The sequence below is a fragment of the Haliaeetus leucocephalus genome, unplaced genomic scaffold (assembly GCF_000737465.1).
Source record: "Haliaeetus leucocephalus isolate CR32 unplaced genomic scaffold, Haliaeetus_leucocephalus-4.0 Scaffold1, whole genome shotgun sequence".
Classification (NCBI taxonomy): domain Eukaryota; kingdom Metazoa; phylum Chordata; class Aves; order Accipitriformes; family Accipitridae; genus Haliaeetus; species Haliaeetus leucocephalus.
This window is the reverse complement of record NW_010972437.1, coordinates 5,528,243-5,549,383: the sequence shown is the minus strand read 5'-3', so window position 1 is coordinate 5,549,383 and position 21,141 is coordinate 5,528,243. Positions and strand designations below refer to the sequence as shown.

General features: G+C 39.2%; 1 protein-coding gene across 1 annotated transcript; it reads left to right on the top strand.

The window, feature by feature from the left end:
* Positions 1–465: 465 nt before the first annotated feature.
* On the top strand, positions 466–19,773 carry CREB1 (cAMP responsive element binding protein 1). Its single transcript, XM_010565059.1, has 7 exons — positions 466–582; positions 4,062–4,208; positions 6,164–6,264; positions 9,729–9,871; positions 11,341–11,523; positions 12,920–13,070; positions 15,715–19,773. Exons 1-7 carry the CDS (start codon positions 469–471, stop codon positions 15,857–15,859), a joined length of 984 nt encoding a protein of 327 aa, XP_010563361.1. The 5' UTR covers positions 466–468; the 3' UTR covers positions 15,860–19,773.
* Positions 19,774–21,141: the final 1,368 nt, after the last annotated feature.

Sequence of the window (21,141 nt, the reverse complement as noted above, 5' to 3'; positions counted from 1 at the left end):
CAAGTGCCCAACACAGAAGCAATTGCTATTGGTTATCTGCAAACTGCAGTTGCGGGGGAGAGGGAGGACTGTAGCAGGGCACATTGTCACCTTGGCACTGAGGGAGTGCCCTTCCTGACAAACTGCCGGTCATTATTCCGAATTGCGGAGGCACTGGATCATCATAGTGCCATTGCTCGAACAATTTTTTTAAGATTAGCAAAACGCATTTTTTCTGATCTCATTATTGGAGGAGACTGGACCTGTTTTTCAGAAACATTACGCACAGAAAAATCAGCCTGAGGCAGACACCTGGCATGAAAAAAATTTGCCTGAATGCTAATAGTTTGGCAACATTTTAATAAGCAAATGAAAACAGTATATAGTAATGGGAATTCAGCTGCAGTGATTGCTACCAGATCCACCAAGAATAATGGACTTGCATACCAACCCAGACTTACGACAAATGTTGTGATTGTAGGTAACTAAATGACCATGGAATCTGGAGCAGAGAACCAGCAGAGTGGAGATGCAGCCGTTACAGAGGCAGAAACCCAACAGATGACAGTACAGGCACAACCACAGATTGCAACGTTAGCCCAGGTATAAAATCATACAATGTAATAGTTTTACCTATTGGATAATTTTTTTAAGAGGGATAATGTCTGCTCATGGGCCTGAGAGAAGGTTCCATTGATAAGATTCTGAAACAGGTGCAATGTGTAGTTCCTTTGATATTTGTCTTCACATTTTTAAAGCAGTAGAGATTTTTAACTTCCCATCACACTAGGCTGTGTTAGTTCTGAAGAACTGTATGTGTGTAAACTGTGTAATGTTAATAGAATAATGAATGAAAATATTTCTAGCATTCTTTACCACAACCATACCACTGGAAGGTATTTTTTTCAAAACATGTAATTTACTGTCTTTTTTTTATATTGATTGGATTGTTTTGCTGTTATGTTATCTGTTGGAAACTTGTCTATAGCACTCAGTTTAATTCTGAAGAAAACAAACTGAAAATATAGATAAATAATGCAGCAAATACAACATCTTATCATACGGGATTAATATTATAAACATCATAATCAAGTGGAACGACCTGGCATTTGACAGCTTTTGTCACCCTGTTGTCTCCAGAATTTCACAGAATTGTTGGCTGTTTAGAGAGACGGTAGTAGATCATTTATTATCCCCAAATTATTTTGGAGAAACAAGAAATGCGATCCCAGCTACATCCCTGATTTTGGAACCTGCTTTCATTCTTGGATACACTGATGGTTGGCAGAAGCAACTCCATTGTGTAAATGAGTACAGAATCTTTTCGACTCTCTTCTGTAATGATTTAATTTTAAAACTATTTGCAGTCTGCAAAGAACAAACAGGTTTTTTAGATCTCATAGTCTTTTTAAGTGGCACAAGTGTTAAATCACTTACCATTTTATAAACGATTAATGTCTTTTTAAAGTCATTACACTTTTTGGTAAACCAGAGATAGTACACTTCCATTCAAGTGATAGTATAGGGATTAGAGCTGTTAAAATGCACAGGGTGATTTTGTTGAGTGAAGCTGCAGTGTGAATTTACAGGCCACCAGCTGCCCTACACCAGCTTGCCTCTTTGGGCAGTTTTCTCACTGTCTAACTTTGGCACAGGATGTAGGTGGTGCGAATAACACTTCAGTGTGAACTGAGTGGAAGTAGTTTTATTTCTCTTGCAAAACCAGTAAACTGCTTCTCACTTGATATGCATTAAGATTTAGTCCAGAGAAGCAAGAATGTTTTAAATTCGTGTGCTAACATACTACCCTCCAGGTAGCTGATCTTACAAGTATGTAGTGGGCTGAATGCACTTTACTTGGGCAAAATTACCCTGGTACTTGAGTGAGAATTTTTTCCAAGTAAGAAAAAGCTATACAGCTATGGTTAAAATCCATGTGAACGACAAAAAAATATGTTCTATTTTTCCTAATTTCCTCTGTTGTCATTCACCATATTATTTGCACCTTAGCTTTTCCCCAGGCTTTATATTCCTTGTGGAGGTGATATAACATTCTAAACATAATTCCTTGTCTTGGTCACATCAGTGTTACGTTACTACAATATTTTTAATATGTGATGTGGCAGTGTTTGGCATTAGGGAGTGCCCTCAGAGGATTAGGCAAATCTAAATAACTAATTATGTCAATTTAATTCATTCATTATCTCTTGTAAGGTCACCCCTCCTGTAAGCTTAGTTTAATTGCTGCATTTTTAGTGAGTTCAGGGTAGTTTTCAGAGTCAAAAGGAAACTTGTTCCAGTTCCACGAGGTATGAGTCAGAGACATGTGCGGAAGTTACACTCTGCTGTGGGCTTAATCCAACCGCAGAGTGGCCTCCAGTTGATCAGCTTTGCAGTCATTGCCAAGGACTGTTTAGTCAGACATGCATTATTAAAAAAGGTTGCTTGGTAGAGGAATATAATTTGCCAGAGGAAAGTGTACTCATGTTAATCTCAGCTCCGGTTTCTCTCAGATGTGAGTGAAGTACCACCACGTAACGCTGCAGCTGTTTTCCTGAAAAAGGAAGGTAAAGGCAAACACAAATTTGTGGATTAGGGAGGGACAGCTGTGGAGGAGAGAGGTCTACATGTAATTCCCTTTAATTTTGTTGTTAAGCACGATTTCCTTGTAAGTGGTGGATGTTTATGGAAATTCAGAGATCAGCTACTGCAGCTTTTTGAGAACCACATGTTCATGGGAACAGCAAAGGATTTACTTCTGCATCCGGTACATAGCAGCTCTTTGAGATGAGGTGGGGCAGCAGTGCAGCCCCTTCTCGCGTGGTAGCTACACGGGTGGAATTTCTTGAAAATGCCGTTGAACACTGGAGGATTGTTAAATTTTCCAAACCTGGGTGTCTAGAAGAAGGCTGGCTAGTCAGTGACCCATGACCTGGCTGAGGTCTGCTAGAGCAGCTCGTGCTTGCCTGCAGCCCTTCCCTGAGGGTTGTGACGGCACATCGGGCGCAAACCGAGGGCCACGTGTGCTGGTGCGGCAGCCCTGGCACCCTCCTGCCTTTCGGGAGCCCCCCAGCCACGAACACGTGCATCGCGTCACCAGAAAGTAGTGTTGAGTACTGGATGTGCACCGGGGCAACTGCCCAGCCACATAGCAGCCTTGGTGCGTGGTCCTTCAGCCGCCCATCATGGTTCTTGTGACCTGCCAGAGTGAGACTTCCCCGCGTGACGTGAACAGCTTGGTGTGGATGTGGCTGTCCTCAGAGCCTGAGCCCCTGCGCAGGACGCGCGTGGCTGTGCACGCAGTGCTAACGTGCCGTGCTGAAGTCGTTAGCCTATCCCTGTTGGCACGGCCACTATGCCTACAGGTCTGCGCTGGCGAAACAAAATTGGGTTTAGGAACTGAGGGTTTAAACTGTGGGCGATTTTTCCTCGTAGAAATAACTCTTAAGACTAGAGTTTGTGTTGACCCGTTACACTGAATCACAATAACTGCATACAAGCCATTTGTTTCCACTGCAAACCCATGGGTTTTCCGTCTGAACACATGGTCAGTTTTCTTCATTTCACTGGACTTTGCCAGCTGCTCAATATGGTTTAGTCTCTGGAAAGTCTGAAAGGTGTGACTCCCTAAAAATTTTTGACTGCTTACATCTGGCAAACACTTTGCATTTTCTTGAGTGAGAACAAAAATAGCTCCACTCCCATATGTTTCTGCCTTTGACTCAGCAGTGTCTGTAGGAGTACACCCATGTCCTAGCAATATCTAACTGAAGTAAGTGAAAGGTAATAATGTGTTTTTATTAGGTTACCTCAAAATAGAGGCAGTTGTGTTTTTCACATTCTTGTCAGTGGTTTTACAAGCGATGTTTTGAGCCTGCAGAAATTCTGCATTAGATTAATTTGTAAAGTAGGTCAGATGTTGGGCTTAGGCAGTTAAGGGGGTTTTACATTATGCTGAAACATTTGGGTCATCTAACTGGGGTCTAGAAGAGACATAATTCTTTCACCAAAAAATGTTCTTGGTAGTGAAATAAGAAGATTTTGTAATAACCTGATTTATGCTCACTGTCTCTTCTTTGCAGGTATCTATGCCAGCAGCTCACGCAACGTCTTCTGCGCCCACGGTGACCTTAGTTCAGCTGCCCAATGGGCAGACAGTTCAAGTGCATGGAGTAATTCAGGCTGCCCAGCCATCAGTTATTCAGTCTCCACAGGTCCAGACAGTTCAGGTACTGACTGAAGAAATTCCTAATATGTGAATTGGGCCTTTTGTATAGTCCTGCCAGTTCACTGGTTTCTAATGTGTTTGTGTCCTGGATTGTGTTTTTGTGTATATAAACTTTAAGAGCATGTTGAAGGCAAAATCTGTACGGTATTTGCTACTCTGTGACTTTTTTTCTGTTCTGGTTTAACAACTTTTCACTTTCAAACATTGCTGAGTTTCATTTCCCTTTAGAATTTGTTTGGTGAGTTTAACAGCTTCATGGTTTTTCTTACAGTATTACTCTACTTTTCATCTCTACTGTATTTTCATACATCTTTATTGAGTAAGAGTTCATACTATTCTGAAGTGAACAAAAGGGATTTTTTTTATAATGTAATCTTTAATCATTAATGAGGCTGATATTCTGGGATGAGAGTCTTTGCTAGTTAGAAAATACTTGCATTGGTTTACAAAGATATCTGTATGTTAATGGTTCTTAAAATAAACCTATCAGTTCTCTCATAAAAATGGTTTTAAAATTTGCCTGTTGAATGGTGTTTGCTTTGTAAAGCCTTAGCATATTCTCTTCTGTAAAGCAAGATAGATAATGCAATATGATGAGGTAGCTTGAAGACATAGGAGACAAGTAGTCTGAAATCTTTAAAACCTGTAACTTTTTTTTTTTTTTTTGAACCACTTTAAGCTCAGTGTTACTGAATGCAGAAACAGAAATTGCTTGGTGTACAGCAGCTACACAGGGCAAGGACTGAACATCGTTCCTTTGCTATTGAGCTCAAAAAGTGTTTAATTTTTAAAAGTAGATATCGTGACTATTTGATACAGGTATTTAGCTGGTGTTATTTTAAAAAATAATAAGGCATGCCTAATTCAAAACTAGGCCATTCTGATAATAATCTTTGTTTACTCCTTGTCAGCTTTAGTGCTGAGTTTCTGGCAGGCTCTACCCTTCTCAGCCACTGGAGTCAAAAGTTTAGAGTTTTAATCTTTCGGAGGTGAGCAGTTTTCAGAGAAGTGCACAAGTTACTAGCCCAGAGGTGGAAGATAAGAGACAATGAAACCATGCTTGGAATTCACCTGGCTTAGTGCAAAGCCAGGGTGTTTGGATATTCAAAGCCCTGTAGTTCACAGTCAGCCTTGGACCTGTTCAGGCCCTTTATCTGATAACTCTGAGATTTGGGTGCCAGCAAGCTTTTTGAGCCTTTAGGAATCTTCCCTACAGTGCATAAAATGTCAGGCTATGAGCTATGTTTCTCACATGGGCATTTCTCTATTCCCTGTGGCTAGTGTTTGTGTATTTGTCAGGTGACTGTAGTCTTTTGGAAAACAGTCTCTGGTTTTATGTATTGGAGCTGTTTTTACATTTTTGGCACACTTCGAATTTAAAATTATACACCACATACAAACATTTTAGCTTTCCTTCATAAACCTTTGTCTTTTTTTAGCACAGACATTCAGAATTGCAGCACTGCATTATTTTTTAGCATCTTCATGTATGACACTTTCCTGACAATTTCCCCCCAAAAGGCAGTCTCTCTATAACATGTCTACACAATTATTTATAAATTAATGTTTCTCAACTTCAGTATTTTGCTCTTTGTTTCCAAACACTTCTGCTATCTTAATTTGGTTTTAGTTATTCTCTACCTAAATTTTGCTAAAAAAATCTTTTTTTGTTTCCTTAAAATGGATGGAAACAAGGAATCCTGGAAAGCAAAAAGTGTATGGAATTACTGTTTATATTTTCTTATTGGAATATTTAAATTGTAAAGGACATTCTCACGGGTAGATAACTGACTGTGGTCATTATTCACTGGATCTGTTACTAAACAGCCTGCCTTTTCTGTTCATTGCCTAGGTAGAAGCATTGTAGAATACTTGCATTGTAGTGTTTTTCACATTTCCTTAAAATAAAGACATTGGAAGTGTCTTGTTAAGTTTGATTGCTGTTCTTATTTACAGATCTCCACTATAGCAGAAAGTGAAGATTCACAGGAATCAGTAGACAGTGTCACAGACTCACAGAAACGAAGAGAAATTCTTTCCAGACGACCATCCTACAGGTATGGAGGTTAAAAGCAGAAGCATTTTGCTCGATGGATGCATTCTTCATGTGGGGAGTGTTGTGGTTTAACCCCAGCCAGCAACTAAGCACCATGCAGCTGCTCACTTACTCCCCCCACCACCCAGTGGGATGGGGGAGAGAATCAGAAAAAAAGTAAAACTCATGGGTTGTGATAAGAACAGTTTAGTAGGACAGAAAGGAAGAAAATAATAATAATAAGAAGAATAAGAATAATATGACAATAATAACAATAAAGGAAGTAGAATATAAAAAACAATAGCACAATGCAATTACTCACTGACTGATGCCATGTTAGTTCCCAAGCAGCAATCCACCTCCCTCCCCAGCCAACTCTCCCTAGTTTATATACTAGGCATAATGTCACATGGTATGGAATATTTCTTTGGCCAGTTTGGGTCAGCTGCCCTGGCTGTGTCCCCTCCCAACTTCTTGTGCCCCTCCAACCTTCTTGCTGGCTGGGCACGAGAAGCTGAAAAATCCTTGACGTAGTATAAACACTGCTTAGCAACAACTGAAAACATCAGTGTGTTATCAACATTCTTCTCATAGTAAATCCAAACCATAACACTGTACCAGCTACTAGAAAGAAAATTAACTCTATCCCAGCCAAAACCAGGACAGGAGACAAACAGTGTGATTTTATAGTTATTTTGACATTTACCATTTAACTGAAATCTCTCTTCTGCAATGTCTTTCCATGGAATAGGATGTAAAGAGTATAAGAAAATAGGAGGAGGAGGAAGAAACCTCAGCTGTTACACTCAAGTTAAGACAGAAATGAGCTGAGAATAAGCGAATTGCCACATTTGTGAAACGTTGAGGTATCATTGTGCTAGGTGCCTTAGAGGTAGCTTTAATGGATACTTAATACATGAAATACACTGAAGCTTTGCAAGAAAGTAACTTCTTTATAATCTGTAGTCTGCAAAAAATGAATTCTATTGTTTTTCATTATTGTTGAAATGCTAGCAGCAATCAAACAATTCCTCTCTCCCATGAGACTTTCAATGAACACGTGTTCTGTGGCACAGGGAGAATTTCTGCTTGAACAAAATTGGTTGTGTTCAAAGTTTAAGGAGTCAGGGTGTGAGTCGAATGTAGTGATAGGCATCTAGTATCTTTAGTTGTCATGGCAAATACTTCTGTGGTTAAGACCAATTGAGGTGCTCCTTCACATGGTATTAGTCATATGTTACTTTATCAATTAAGCCCTTGCACAACTTTTTCTGGCTGTACTAAATCTCACTTTTCATTCTTAAAACATGCTAAATAGCGTTAAGGAACAGCTCTGGAGTTCAGCAGGTTTTAACTGACCTGTGGATTCCTCCCGCTTCAGAAAATTCAGATGCTTCTTTTTTCTTTATGAGCATAACCTTAGAAATATAAGCTAGACTGTAGGCCTGAGCATCTCTCAACCATATTTTTTTTTTTTTAGCACTTGCAGATTATTTTCTACCTTCTCCAGCAGCCTTCAGGGCTGTTCTGCTGAAGGTAGTGAAAATCATTGCTGAAGATCCCTAGCCATAATACATCTGTGAATATATTTTTATTTGTGAGGAGCAGTGTTGCTAACTTCAAGGCTGCCACAGACTTCCTTGCAGTCTGCTTCTGCAGTGAGACACTTGCTTTTACTATATATGGAAGAATGGCTGTATATCGTGAGACAACAGAGCTAAGTAAACAAGCAGCAAAACTGAGAAGAGAGTACTTGTGCATGCTAACTTCTGTCTGAGATGGACTCCTTTGCATGTACTGATGCCGCACCAATCTCTGTCCTCAAACCAGATCCTGGTGACTCAGCAAAGCTTTGTAATTGTAAGACTTTTATATGCAGCTCAGACTCTGGGCTGGCATAGGTGTCATGTCAGAAAGGCTGTGCCAGACTACTGCTGTGCTTAATGAGTTCCTGGTTGGCATTATTCAAGCTGCTGTAACTGGCCCCAGAGACAAGATAGGTGCAGATAGGTTCACAGAACTGAAAGCTATACCTTTTCCTCAGAAATTCCACTTTGATCCTGCTACTGAAGTACATCATGTGTTCCCCATGTCAGTTTATAGCTGCTATATTTGTAAAGCTGCCACCTTACCTTCTATCTTAAATCCATCTTAATGGTGGCAAAGGTGAGTTTTAACCACCAGATTGTAACTGACATGAGCTTAAAAAGTGGTGAGCTGTAGTTTCTTCTTTTCTATTTTGAGCTTCTTGGGTTTTGTTCCTCATCCTCCCTGCTCTCTATATATCTCGACTGTTTTGTCTACTAGTTTTTTTGGTCTAATACCTAGATTGCAAACTCTCTGGATGGGAATTTTTTATTTGTCCAAGTGGTGCTTGGCACAGTGGAGTGCTTGTGCAATGCTGGGGTTCTTGCATGCACACAGAGTCAAAACGGCAACAGCAAAGCTCTGTTTGTCAAGTTGCTTAGCAGAGTGACTGCTCTCCCTGAATAGCTCCATACAGATGTTCTGGCTCCCAAAGCCTGAGGAGCTTTATTTAAGAAATTGGTGTTGTCTTGGAGCTTGGAGTCTACAGCTGTGTTTGCTTCATCACACTTTGAGTTCTAGTGACAGTCCACAGGAAAACATATGAGGAGAATTACAAAAAATGTTGCCCTTTACCTAAGTAGCATTTTGCAGTGACATAATAGAATATGCCAGCAGTGAACAGGGCTTGACAGTCCTCTGAGGGACAGTGTTTGGTCTAAACGATGCAAATTGCAGTAACTGCTATGATCAGTCTTACAGTCATGTTCAGTGGGACCTGTAGCGGTGATGTTTTAGCAGTTTTGGCTTTGGATAATTAACCCATGGAAGTAATTAAACAAACTGTTCTTTCCTTTACCCATGCTGATCTCACAGCTTTCTCAGGCAGGGCACCTGTAAATGTAACTGTGTGACTTCACTCAAACACTCGGTGTTGTCTCCCAGGCACGTGTTACGTTATAAACTGGTTGCTCTTTACAAGCGTTTCCTCTAACTTCCTTTATACTCAGCTCTCGGGCTGAGGCCTTTACGGTCTCTGAAATGGAGCAGTTCCCCTAATGTAAGTGGGGAGACAGGTTTTTACATACTTTTGCTTTCTTCAAGTCTTTATGTGGCTAAAAGCAGGAAACAAGTAAAAATGGATGAGAGAGAAACATGTTTTTAAGAAAAAGGGAAGGTTGTGATAGCTGTGTCTTGGGTTGAGAAGAACCTGTTGAGAAGCACCTGTATCTTGTGTTGATAAGCACAGCTGTTCTGTGCTGGCTCTCTTGCCCATCTGTGCATGGCACTTTGAACAATCCTCTCCAATAAGAGTTTGAAGATAGTGCGGGTTTTTCATTCTGCACCCGTATTTTCCTTGCTGGCTTACTGCACTTTTCAGTTTTCTCCAGCGTTATGTATCAAATAGACTTTTTTTTTTCAATTTTTATTAAAATCTCTACAACACACTGTCTTTGCCAGAAAAATTTTGAATGACTTGTCCTCAGACGCCCCAGGAGTGCCAAGGATCGAAGAAGAAAAGTCTGAAGAGGAAACAGCAGCACCTGCCATCGCCACTGTTACGGTGCCAACTCCCATTTACCAAACCAGCAGTGGGCAGTACAGTATGTAGTCTGAATTTCTCAGTGGTGCTAGTAAGTGGGGATGAGAAGATGAAGAACTATTATTTCTATAACTGTTTGGACTAGGACAAAGCAGGAGGTGAAAATAAGACTACTTTAATTTGACTGTTTGATAACCATGCCTTTTAAACACTTTCCTATTGTAAGTATTTGAAATGTTCAATTAACATTCTGGGACTGCTTGCCAGTTAGTGTAGCTAATGCATCCTGAGGCAAAGTATGAACTAACCATAATGCTATTATAAACTTTTTCACTTCAGGAACCAGGTGAGGTAATTCAGAAGTTTCTTTTTTTCCTGGCAGATTATTAATACTCATTCACAAAATTGCAACCTTATTAATAGAAGAAACATTACAGTCTGCAATTACATTTTTAGAAAGTCCTGAAAAAATAAGAACTTCAGCAAACTTATTTAAAATATGTAATAAATATAGGTTTCTGTTTTCTTTATTCATTCGATTTTATAGATCTAGTGCTTTGACTTAAAGGATTGAGGGTACAGCAGTAAAGCTAGAATTCACACGCTGTCTCACACAAACACACACAGTATTAAGTATACAAAAAGGGAGAAAGAACTACTTGTTTACATCTCTCACTTACAATCTCTTTAAAATTTTGTATCTCTGTTTACTCCTTAGCCACTTTGCCTAATGCCCTACTTAATTTTATTGAAACTGATGCAGTTAACTCTGCTTTCCTACCATAACTGTAAAATAACTGCTTGTGCAGATAGTTGAGATTTTGGGGTGTCTGTATATAGGAACACAGTAAAATTCTGTGGAATCACAAATGAGGGGTGATGTCTCAGTATACCTGCATGACAGGATTGAGGGAAAGAAAGGAAAAAACCCAGCAAAGTAAGACTGCTTGAAGGGAAAAAAAAAGTGTGAAACTGGACCTTTATGAATGAAAACACTGCTAGGAAGGTGCTGAGGAAGTTGTAGAGAAGGGGGGATACAATCGGAAGAAAAAAAAATGCCAAAGCAAGAAGAAAATGAAACACAAGATGGATAGCAGTAGCAGCAGAGGAGACTGAAGGGCATAAAGCATGGAAGAGGAGAGGAATTTCAGATGAGAAGAAAAAAGAAAGGACTGAGGAAAAGACCTAAACCAACCAAGAAGAAAATCTTAACTAACAAATTAAAAAGTATTCCCTGGGGGAGGATTGTAGCTCCTCTGTGTGATGCTGTTTTATCAGAGAAACTAATTTGTGGTTTAGGCTGTGTTTTTTGGCCCCCCAAAAAATATGGGTCTCATGAAAAATTGAAAACTTACTTTCAAAGTATGATTTCTTTAATGTACATTAAAGCCATATGTCTGATTTTAGGTTGTATAAGGGCTCAAGGGATTTAACTCAGATCAGTATTCTTCCATATCTAGGTTTAATACTGTAAGTTAATGTGTAAATTGGTGTCTTAAATGCTGTGTCTGGTTTTTTTTTTTTCTTCAGTTGCTATAACCCAAGGAGGAGCAATACAGTTGTCTAACAATGGCACAGATGGAGTACAAGGTCTCCAGACATTGACTATGACCAATGCAGCTGCAACCCAGCCTGGCACCACCATTTTACAATATGCACAGACCACAGACGGACAACAGATACTTGTACCCAGCAACCAAGTTGTTGTACAAGGTGAGAAACTTCACAGCCAGTCATTCTGTATAACATTTTCTCCATGCAGATACAAGTTGCCAACCTAACTCCTTCAAATGTGTCAGGAAACAGAATTAACAGCTTTGGCACAGTAAAGTCTCCAAAATTATTAAAGGAAATTCTGGACAAAGCTATTTGTCACATTTTCTTGGAGCCTTTCCCTTCAGATTGAGAAAATTGTGGATATTTTGTGTTTACTTCTTAAAAGAATATATTCAATTTTGGTTTTCCATGTTGTACTTCCTGTATTTTGTCCACACAATTTTTTTTTTATTATGTTCTGCAAAAACTGATACCACTTTAGAGTTCTGAGTTCTCCCAGATAGTCATCTGCAGCAATAGTAAATTTAAAGTGAAGCATTAAAGTTAGGAAAGAAGGTTGTTTGATTCTTTCTATAAGGACACTTTAATTTATTAGTAATTTTTTCCCCTTTACAAGTCATAATTTCTACCTATTATAGCTTTTGTAACTAGTCACCAAGTACTTAATGACTGAATCTTAGAGTCATAAAATAATTTAGTGCCTTAAGAGATCATTTGGTCTAGCACTCCACTTAGAGCAAGCAGGGCTACTTCAACTTAGAGTAAGTTAGAGTTTTTTATTGTATTAAAATACATGTTTTGGTGTATTAAAAATTGGGGGGGGGGTATTAAAAATAACAGAAAAGTGTACCCCTGCTTTTATGATTGTAAAGCAGGTGATTTGAAAGTTATCCAGTGAAGAGGTCTCCAGGCATCAGTGAAAATACATAGCCAAGAAAAATACTATTGCTGCATTGATCTTCTGGGTTTTGTGTTCTTAAGGACGTATGATTTCTTTAGGTGGTGTCGTATTTTTTTCTGAGCTCAGGCAAATATAACACACTCCTAGATTACAATAAACAAACAAAAGACTCAAGACCTTGTTCATTTTAGAGAAGTAGTGGAATGCCTAGTTTGCACTGTCTCTCTCTTGGAGTAAATGCTACATCGCCACCCTTTTTTCTGTGCCAAATACTTACACATGCAGTTTCTCCTTTTGCAGATAGACATTTGGAGCATAGCTAGAAATACTGTTTGCCATCCTTCATCTTCTTAAAACTGCTAAAACTGCCCCAAAAACAGAGAAGTAAAAAGAAATATGCTAAGGGAGAAAGAAGCACAGCAATACAGCAAGACAAATCAAGTTATCAAGCACAAGTGAAGACTTCAGCAGGAGTGCTCAAAACTTTGCCTACATTGATAAACTGAGACTGAGCAATGATGAGCTACATGATGGTCATCCCTCCTGTACTGTAGCCCACAGCGCATGGTTAGATAGATGACTAGGTGCTCTTCACACCATGGTTAACAGCGCTGTCACCAGACTGACATCGTATTCCCTTGTGTCTTTCAGCTGCCTCAGGAGATGTGCAGACCTACCAGATTCGCACTGCCCCTACCAGCACCATTGCACCAGGCGTAGTCATGGCATCCTCTCCAGCACTTCCAACCCAGCCAGCAGAAGAGGCCGCACGGAAGAGAGAAGTGCGTCTAATGAAGAACAGGCATGTACATTTAGATCACTTTTTTTCCAGTCAGCTCTGCATAGAACTAGACTGTTAAGCACTAAGAATCCTGATCTTTCTTAGTCGTTTTAGGAAATGCTTTCTGAAGAATTTGCCTTTATTTAAAGATGCAAAGCAAAGAAGCACATCTGCTAATGCCATGTATTGTGACTATGAAACCCTAAGTAAAGGTGTGAGACTCATTCTGTGAGGTTTATGAATTTGTTAGTTGCCGTAAGGAGAAAAGTCACTGGCGAGAGACTTGTGTGACTGCAGATGTGTTCTTAAAAACACCGAGGTGAGTTGATTTTTTTGAGTTAATGCATTCAGGTAGTTTCCTTTCCTGGATTCTTTACCTTAGCCTTCGGCATGGATTATCCTTCCTGCTGGCCCACCTGCACTCTTCATGAGTACTTTCTCGATTGTCTCACTTGTTCTCTTTAGCTGCTTGCCCTTTGAGTTTTACCCTCCTGAGGCAGAAAGACTCAAGGAAAGGCTAAACAAGCAGCTACTCCTTTTGAAATCTTGTGGAGACAGTAGTGACAGCAGAAGGGCTGACAGAGAGAAGAATTGACCCTGTAGGATTTAGCATGCAAGGAGGAACAGCCAAGCCTACTGAGGTGGGGCTTGGTGGACGCAGCGAAGAAAGGGAGCAACAGAGAGAATTTGGGCACGGTGCTCCTTAAGCCTGCTGCTGTGGTAGAGGGAAGAGGTGGGCCTGAGCTGACCCATCACACCAAACTTGAACTCCATCTGCAGGCCACAGATTTGAGCCTGTATGTTACACTGTGACACTGGGAAAATAGCAGGGCTTCCCTTCCCTCTGAGGAGGGGAAGCCCCATGAAAACACTGTTTACTTCATCTGCCAGTCTGAAAAAAATGTTACGTTGTACAGGTGCATTTATCTTCTGTAGATTGCTGAGCTGTGAACACAATGCAAAGTTACATGAGCAGACCCAATGCTTATCTGAGGGACTTTAATGAAGTAAATAATGCTGAACAGCAGAGTTCACTTTTTTAAAAGGTTTTTCTATAGAATGACACCCATCTCCCCTTTTTATGTATTTTTCTGATATCACTGAATAGTAGATGTTAGCCTTTCAGTCAGGCTCTGCATTTGAGAAAAATTTAATTAGCATTCTGAATCCCCTCATTTAGTCAGCAGTCTTATTCCAGTAAAAGAAGGCTTTTGTGTTTGGGAAAGCCAAGAAAAACAATGGGGAATTACCCCCACTTGAGTTAAATTGACAGCTTTTGCAACAGTATCATGTTGCATGTGGTGCTTTTAGCCTGCCTGCTTAATAGATCTTTGCAAATCTAGGCTCCATAGCAAAGCAGGGGAAAGGGATATGGAGAGGCAGATGGTGAGGTGGTACTTATTGGAGGATTATAGCGTAAATATTCATAGATATTATTGTGCAAATTTTCTGTGTAAATTTTACATTTTAAAAGCTCTCGTGTAATTCAGTATAACTCTAGCTGTTCGTAATGAATAACTAATGCACACAGACTTGAGGTGGCTTAATATACAGCCCAAGCTGGCAGAAAAATCATGAGAAGAAAGAAAAGTCACCCGAGAAGACAGGTTAGTAGTTTGCACTGAGAGGCATTTCCTGATCCAGTAGTACTTACTCTTTTGGTGACACAAGTAACAGCCCAAACTGTCTTAAATTCTAAATGTTGCATATGGCCCACCGAAGTGATGCAAGCATGTGAAGTTGTATTTGTAGGGGTGACAAATAGATACCTGAGTCCTTTCAGGGCTTACAAACTAGGTTTTCTTCATCCTGTCTCATTTGTGGAGCTGAATTTCAAAAATTACTTTTAGAATCTTCTTACCAGGTAGTTCCTGAAACAGACATTCTTTTTTACCTATTAGTACAACTACTGCTTATTTAATAAGCAGAAGAACTGGGTTCAATTTTGTCCTCTCATTTCCCAGAACATTGACTGTATCGAGATCTGCTTCAGCACATTAACACTGCCATGTTCTTGGCACAGCAGACAAGGACTGAAGAATTATATGGTTCCTAGTGACTGTTTATTTTGTGATTTTTTAATTTGAGTCATTTATATTATCATTGCAGTGATGCAGACATTATTAATAAAATGAAAGTATTGCTCAAGAGCAAATATGTGAATGCTCTAAATACAGCTTTTTTTGCACCAGTTGAACATCCTGACCATTAGTATTTGGTTGGACTGCAGCAAAGGGAAGAGTGAAGACTATAAAGAGATTAATAGATGAATATTGGTCTTGTCCATGTTTTTATTATTCATCTATTTGTTATCATAATAAAATCAATGAAATTATTGCAGCAGCATTCAAATCAGCCTAAAGGCTCTAATGTAAATCCTGCAAACAGAATTTTGTCATTGAGTAAGATCCTTTTCTCAGAGAAGCAGAATTTTATTGGTGCTGATTTACTGGGATCTGCATGTTGAAATGATCTGTGGATCTTGAGTGTGTGTGATTTGTGAGGAGCAATTTATGAACTCAGCATTTTTCCTAACTTGCATTTCTTAACAATACCTCCGTATTCTAAAAATGGCAGTGCTAGGTAAAGGTTTGACCTGAACAGCTAAGTAGCCCATGTCTGCAAGTCATCATTCTGGATTTGAATGGCGTTTTTTGCTTTGCAGAGAGGCAGCACGTGAATGTCGCAGGAAGAAAAAGGAGTATGTGAAATGTCTAGAAAATCGAGTGGCTGTGCTTGAAAACCAAAACAAGACACTGATTGAGGAGTTGAAAGCACTTAAGGACCTTTACTGCCACAAATCAGATTAATTTTGGATTCCCATTTTCACTTGTCCAGGTGGGATAGAGACTGGTTCTGGCTATGCCCAGAAAGACAAAGTAAACTTTTTATTTTCTAAACATTTCTTTTTTTCTATGCGCAAAACTGCCTGAAGCAACTACAGAATATACTTCATCTGTGCTTTGCATCAAACTGTGAATGTTCAAGTACTTGCCTCCATTTCTCCCCCTACAAGATTATTTTCATCATCAGTCTCAGCATGAAGAAGAAGAACAGGCTTCTTTCTCATCTCCCCATCCTCTTCAAGGAGTAACAGCGGTCTCTTGGGAAGTTACTGTGGGGAGGGTCCTGTAATGATTTGAAGAATTTGTGCTGAGCCCTTTCCATTGCCTTAGAGACAGAACCACCCCAGCCTCTTGGTCCAGAGAACTGTGGGCCACATACATGGAGCATACATGGTGCAATGAAGAAGCAATGGTTGCCAAATTGGTTTCACATATTCATTATGAACTATAAAAATACATGGCTAAGTGGCATGCCAAATGAAAGGCACTTCACAGTCACGTTCTTGATGTGGAGATAACATACTTTTTTCAAACTAGCCCAGAAGGGGTTTTGATTTGTAATCTGTATTAAACCCTCCTGGACTAGTAAAAACTTCTCCATACCTCAGAAACAAATGCATTGAAATGAGCTTCACTGGTCAGTTGTTGCTTCTCAAAGCTTATGTGTGCAAGTGGGTTCAGCATTCTGAATGCACAAAAAGCAAACACCAACTTCATAGGATGTTGGTTGGGAAATTATATTTGGATGGGAAAGGAATTCAGAATAAAAAGGTACAACAGTGACATTTCAAAAACGGTCACATAGTAAGCAAGGGTAACACTTGAAAGCACTACCTGTTCATATGCAGAACAACTAAGCAGTTGAAGCATGGCCAACTCCACGTACATACTCCCTGATGATGGTATAGTCTGTCCCCCAAGTCCTCTCAAGCAATGAGGTTATTTCTATTTCCCTACCGCTATCTTATGTAATGGAAATTATTATACTCAATGGAAACATCAGCCTGGTTTGCTAGATTCTTTTTCAAACTTTGAGGCTGCCTTCCATACATAAATTAAATTGCAGTATGACAAGTACCAGGACAACCTCGAATACTGAAGAGGACTTCAAACACAAATATTCCAACTTCCGCTTCGCAAGGGACAATATTAATTATTTGAACCTGGCCAAGCTAGCTAAATTCTTAATTTATTTGGAGGATTTTTTAATGTAAAGGGTCAGATTTACCGAGTAATTTATTCCTGTAAGTAAAATTACTCATGTGCCTCAGATGTTTGCAAGATCAAATTTTTGTGTGCACTGAGGAAATGAAATCTTTCCCAAATTTACATTGTTAAAAAAGTAGTTCATGTTTAAAACCAACTCTGTACTAAGCATTAGGACTTAAAAAGAATCATGCTGAAAAAGAACCAAAAAAGAATGTCAAGAAGTCGTCAAAAAGAATGTGTCGAAAAGAATCGTGTGCAGTTTGTTTACTGGCCATCTGAAGCCAGACTCTTGATATATTAGCTTGGGTCATTTGATGGAGTAAGTTTACTTCGGGCTTCTGGTCAAACTTTTATGTATAGAGACATAGGAATAAGGCTCTGGTCTGTACTAACGCCTTGCCTAGCGAAGTATTCGCTAATATTTTTTTTCCCATTCACTTTACCTGTTTTTAAGATAAATTTCAAACACGAGCTTCTAAAAGGTTATACAATCAATGTGACGTTCTAAGAAGAACATTTGGAAGACTCTGGGCAGTTGAGTCTCAAACAGCTAAGCAGTATTAAAACTTCTAGTTTTCTCGTTTGAGAGGGCATTCAGTTTCAGAGACTTTCAAAGGAGCAGGGTTAAACTTACAGCATTATTGTTAAATCTAGAGTTAGCAATAATTTCAAATTATGCTTGTATTTGAAGAAGAGAACGTAAGTATCAATTATGAAAGAATTCATTTTCACAAGTTTTGAGGGGGTTTATAGATGGTCTATTTTTATCTGCCATAGAGAATTAATTTTCATGGTTTTATTTAATGAAAGTTGAATTTATTAGTTTAGCAATGCAAATATAAAGAAGACTCTAAATTCTCAGCAATGCTTTTATAAAAATGGTCTGATTCTTAGTCAGAGAATACAAACACATAGAACGGTTACCAGTTTTTCAGAACTAGCGCTGAAGTAGAAATGTTGATAATACAGGAGTCATTCTTATAAAACATGAAGCTCCTGATGGCCTAATTTACACAGTTATATGGGATGGTTCCTCCAGCTTTGAGAAACATGGAAAAGGCTGTACATGCCTACATTAAGGCTGTTTCTTTTGTAGAATCACCTGTTTGCAAAAACTTGAGTTTTGCAGTGAACCTGAATGAGGCTAGCTGTGATCTGAGAGCTGTTCCTAGTGGGTAATGAGCAGTGTTTAGCGTTTGCCGATAGTCACTCAGCACAAAGCCTGGGAGCTGAAAGGACCAGGGAGCCTAAACCAGTACCCAGACAGGGTTTTTCTAATACAGGGTTGGTGCAAATTTGCGCGGCAGTGACAGGAGAACTGTGTTACTGGTTTGTCTGTGCATGGTCTGCAAGTAGTCTGTAGTGTTACTAGTCTAGACCTCATTAGCAACTAATGTTTCACTAGGAAAAAGAACATTAAAGTTCATAGAGATCTGCAAGGATCTTCACTTGCATTTCAGCTGCACTGAGGATTTAGGGACTGGAATTTATTTAACGGAAATTTTAAATGACAATAATAAAAAATGTATTAGACCAAGTACAGGGCTGGCTAGGGTTACCCATACATGCTTTACTATTCACACTGGGAAATAAGGGAAAGAATATGACACAGGAATCCATTCATATGTTATTTATCAAGTAGTGAGGTTGGGGTAATCAGCTCTATAAACTAAGGCCATTTGGAAATAGGACAGAAATTATGCTGGCAGGGGGGAGGGAGGGTTAGTTTTATATCTCACAGTTGTGAGTTTTCAAGAATTGATAGCCTGTTTTACCTGAAGAGAGGGTTAGAAAGGGCTAGATCCATTATGTTCATAATAAACAAGAATTGATTTGAAATATAATTTTTGTAATGTCATTATTTTGCAAAACAGCAGCACCAATCAGGCAGTTAAGATATTGTCAGAGGTGCTCTTTTAATTTAGATATTCTTGGAAAATACATATGTATAATATATGTACATATATATATATACACACAGTATATAATCTACAGCTCTGAGAGCTTTTAAGTCAGGAATGCTGAGTATTATAGTATATGGAGGTCAGAAAAAATTTTTACTTTTCTGTGTATGTCTGGGTGTGTGTGGACGTGTGCGCGTGTGTGAAAGCTTTCCCCCGCCCCAGTAGTTCTGGGCTGCATTATTCTAGCGCTTATTACTGATTTGTTTTGTGCTGTTTCTCAGTTATCCATTTTCAAGAATTTTATTTCACCTTTCATGGCTTTCGTGAGGTTTCTTTTTGGTTTTTATTGATGGAGATTTTTGAAATTATGTAAAAAGTTGTTTTACAGCAACCACCACCCCGCAGAATAGTTCACTTTTGGGCTTTTTCTCTTTGGCAGCTATATATCAAAGGCAAAACAATTGGAAAGGTTGTTAAGGTGTTATTTTCTAAAGGAACCACTGGTAAGACTTCTGTTTTCCTCCTGGGGTCGTGGCGATGCATTTTTATTTAAGCAGCGATTTCACCAGAATTAGGTAGTTGCCAGCACCATTGCTTGTATCTGAAAGCACAACTTTAGCCTGTCATACTCATCAGGACTATACAGACACCTGTAGGTTCAGGCTGTTCTATAGTTGGCTTTTGCATTGTAGACCACTGTCTTCTCCGGTACTTGTATGTTGATCAGAAAATTGGTGGGGTGTTTGGAATCATTAAGAGGCTCAGGAAAAAAAAAAAAAAAAAGATTTAATAAGGAAAAACAGCCCTGGTAGTTTCTGATCTAAATTTGTACTACAGGTTTTTTTAAATCTGGGCTTCCAGTAGACTGCAGCTGCAAGTAGTCATCTGTTAGTGAAAATTGGCCTCTGCTTTTTTTATTTTATTTTTTTTTTAATTTATGACAGCCAGCCAGTGCTTTTTTTGGGTTAAAGTAAAGGCAAGTCTCCCCATCAAAACAAGTTCAGTATCAGTGATTGCAAATCTATGACAATTCGTAGAGGATTTCATTGGTTTTCTAAGACCCTGTTTTTATTGTCATTTTTTCACCCTGAAGCTGGTTAGTGATGTAACATTTGCCAATGATCTAACCAAAAGGTCATGTATTTATTTTTGTTACACTATGTTCTTTGTAAATGTTTAATTAAAATGTGCACTTTTTAAAAAAAAAAAAAACACAGAACAAAAAAAATTAAGAGCAATTGGGTTTGCTTGAGAAGCTTCCTGGCACAATTGTTGTAATCCTGCTGCCTGCACACAATTCACTCCTCTCCCCACAGCAGTTGACTCCTTTACAAATTTAACTTGCTGATTAGCACCTGGCGTCCAGCAGGCATTACTTCAAAATGGCAGGAGATCTGAACAGGCAATACTGAAGACTGGAAAGAATTAAGTGTGTGGTGTCTCAGAGCAGTATGTACAGGACGGATGTGAAATTATTTTTAGAATAGAACTAGTTCAGTGATCCCAAGTGGGAAAGGGAGGTTAATTTGGAAGGAAAGCTGAACTGTTTTTCAGCCACTTTATTCCCCTTTTCTTAATCTGAGATTTGGCTGCAGGTTTTACAAGCTGCATTCCAAGAAAATAAATCAAAAGGCTTTCCAATTCTTTGACACCAGGAAGTAAAGGTACATTGACAATGTGTCACCCTGCTTTAAAAGATAAAAAAAGCACAACCGCCTCTCTTTTGCAGGAGCAATGATAATTTAGCTATAACCCTGGAATCTGTCACTGTGAGCAGGTTTTGAAAGCATACAGTACATTGATGGTTCTCTGTACTGTGCCTGGGAACTCGTTTCCTTGAGCTTTTGAATTTGCTAGCTGTACAAGACACTGATTTTGCAGAAACCTGAATGTATCATGATGCTTAGTCTGGGAGGAGCCAGACTGATGAAGAGAAACGAGGTGCTGAAATCCTATCTTATCTACTGTGTGCTTGTGACAGGTTCAGGTCTGTGGATGGATATGGCTGAAATCTGTACATCTTTGGGAAAAAGGGACCAGATCCAGTTGGTAAAGAGGGTTTGCATTTCAAGTGTTTGGCCTTGGAATGTGTTTGTTAAATGTATTTAAGCTCTGGCCTGCAAAGAGACTTGC

Coding starts and splice junctions, on each gene's coding strand:
- CREB1 (XM_010565059.1), top strand. CDS start 469: ATGACCATGGAATCTGGAGCAGAGAACCAGCAGAGTGGAGATGCAGCC. Junction 4,209..6,163: donor CACAGGTCCAGACAGTTCAG/GTACTGACTGAA, acceptor TCTTATTTACAG/ATCTCCACTATAGCAGAAAG. Junction 9,872..11,340: donor AACCAGCAGTGGGCAGTACA/GTATGTAGTCTG, acceptor TTTTTTCTTCAG/TTGCTATAACCCAAGGAGGA.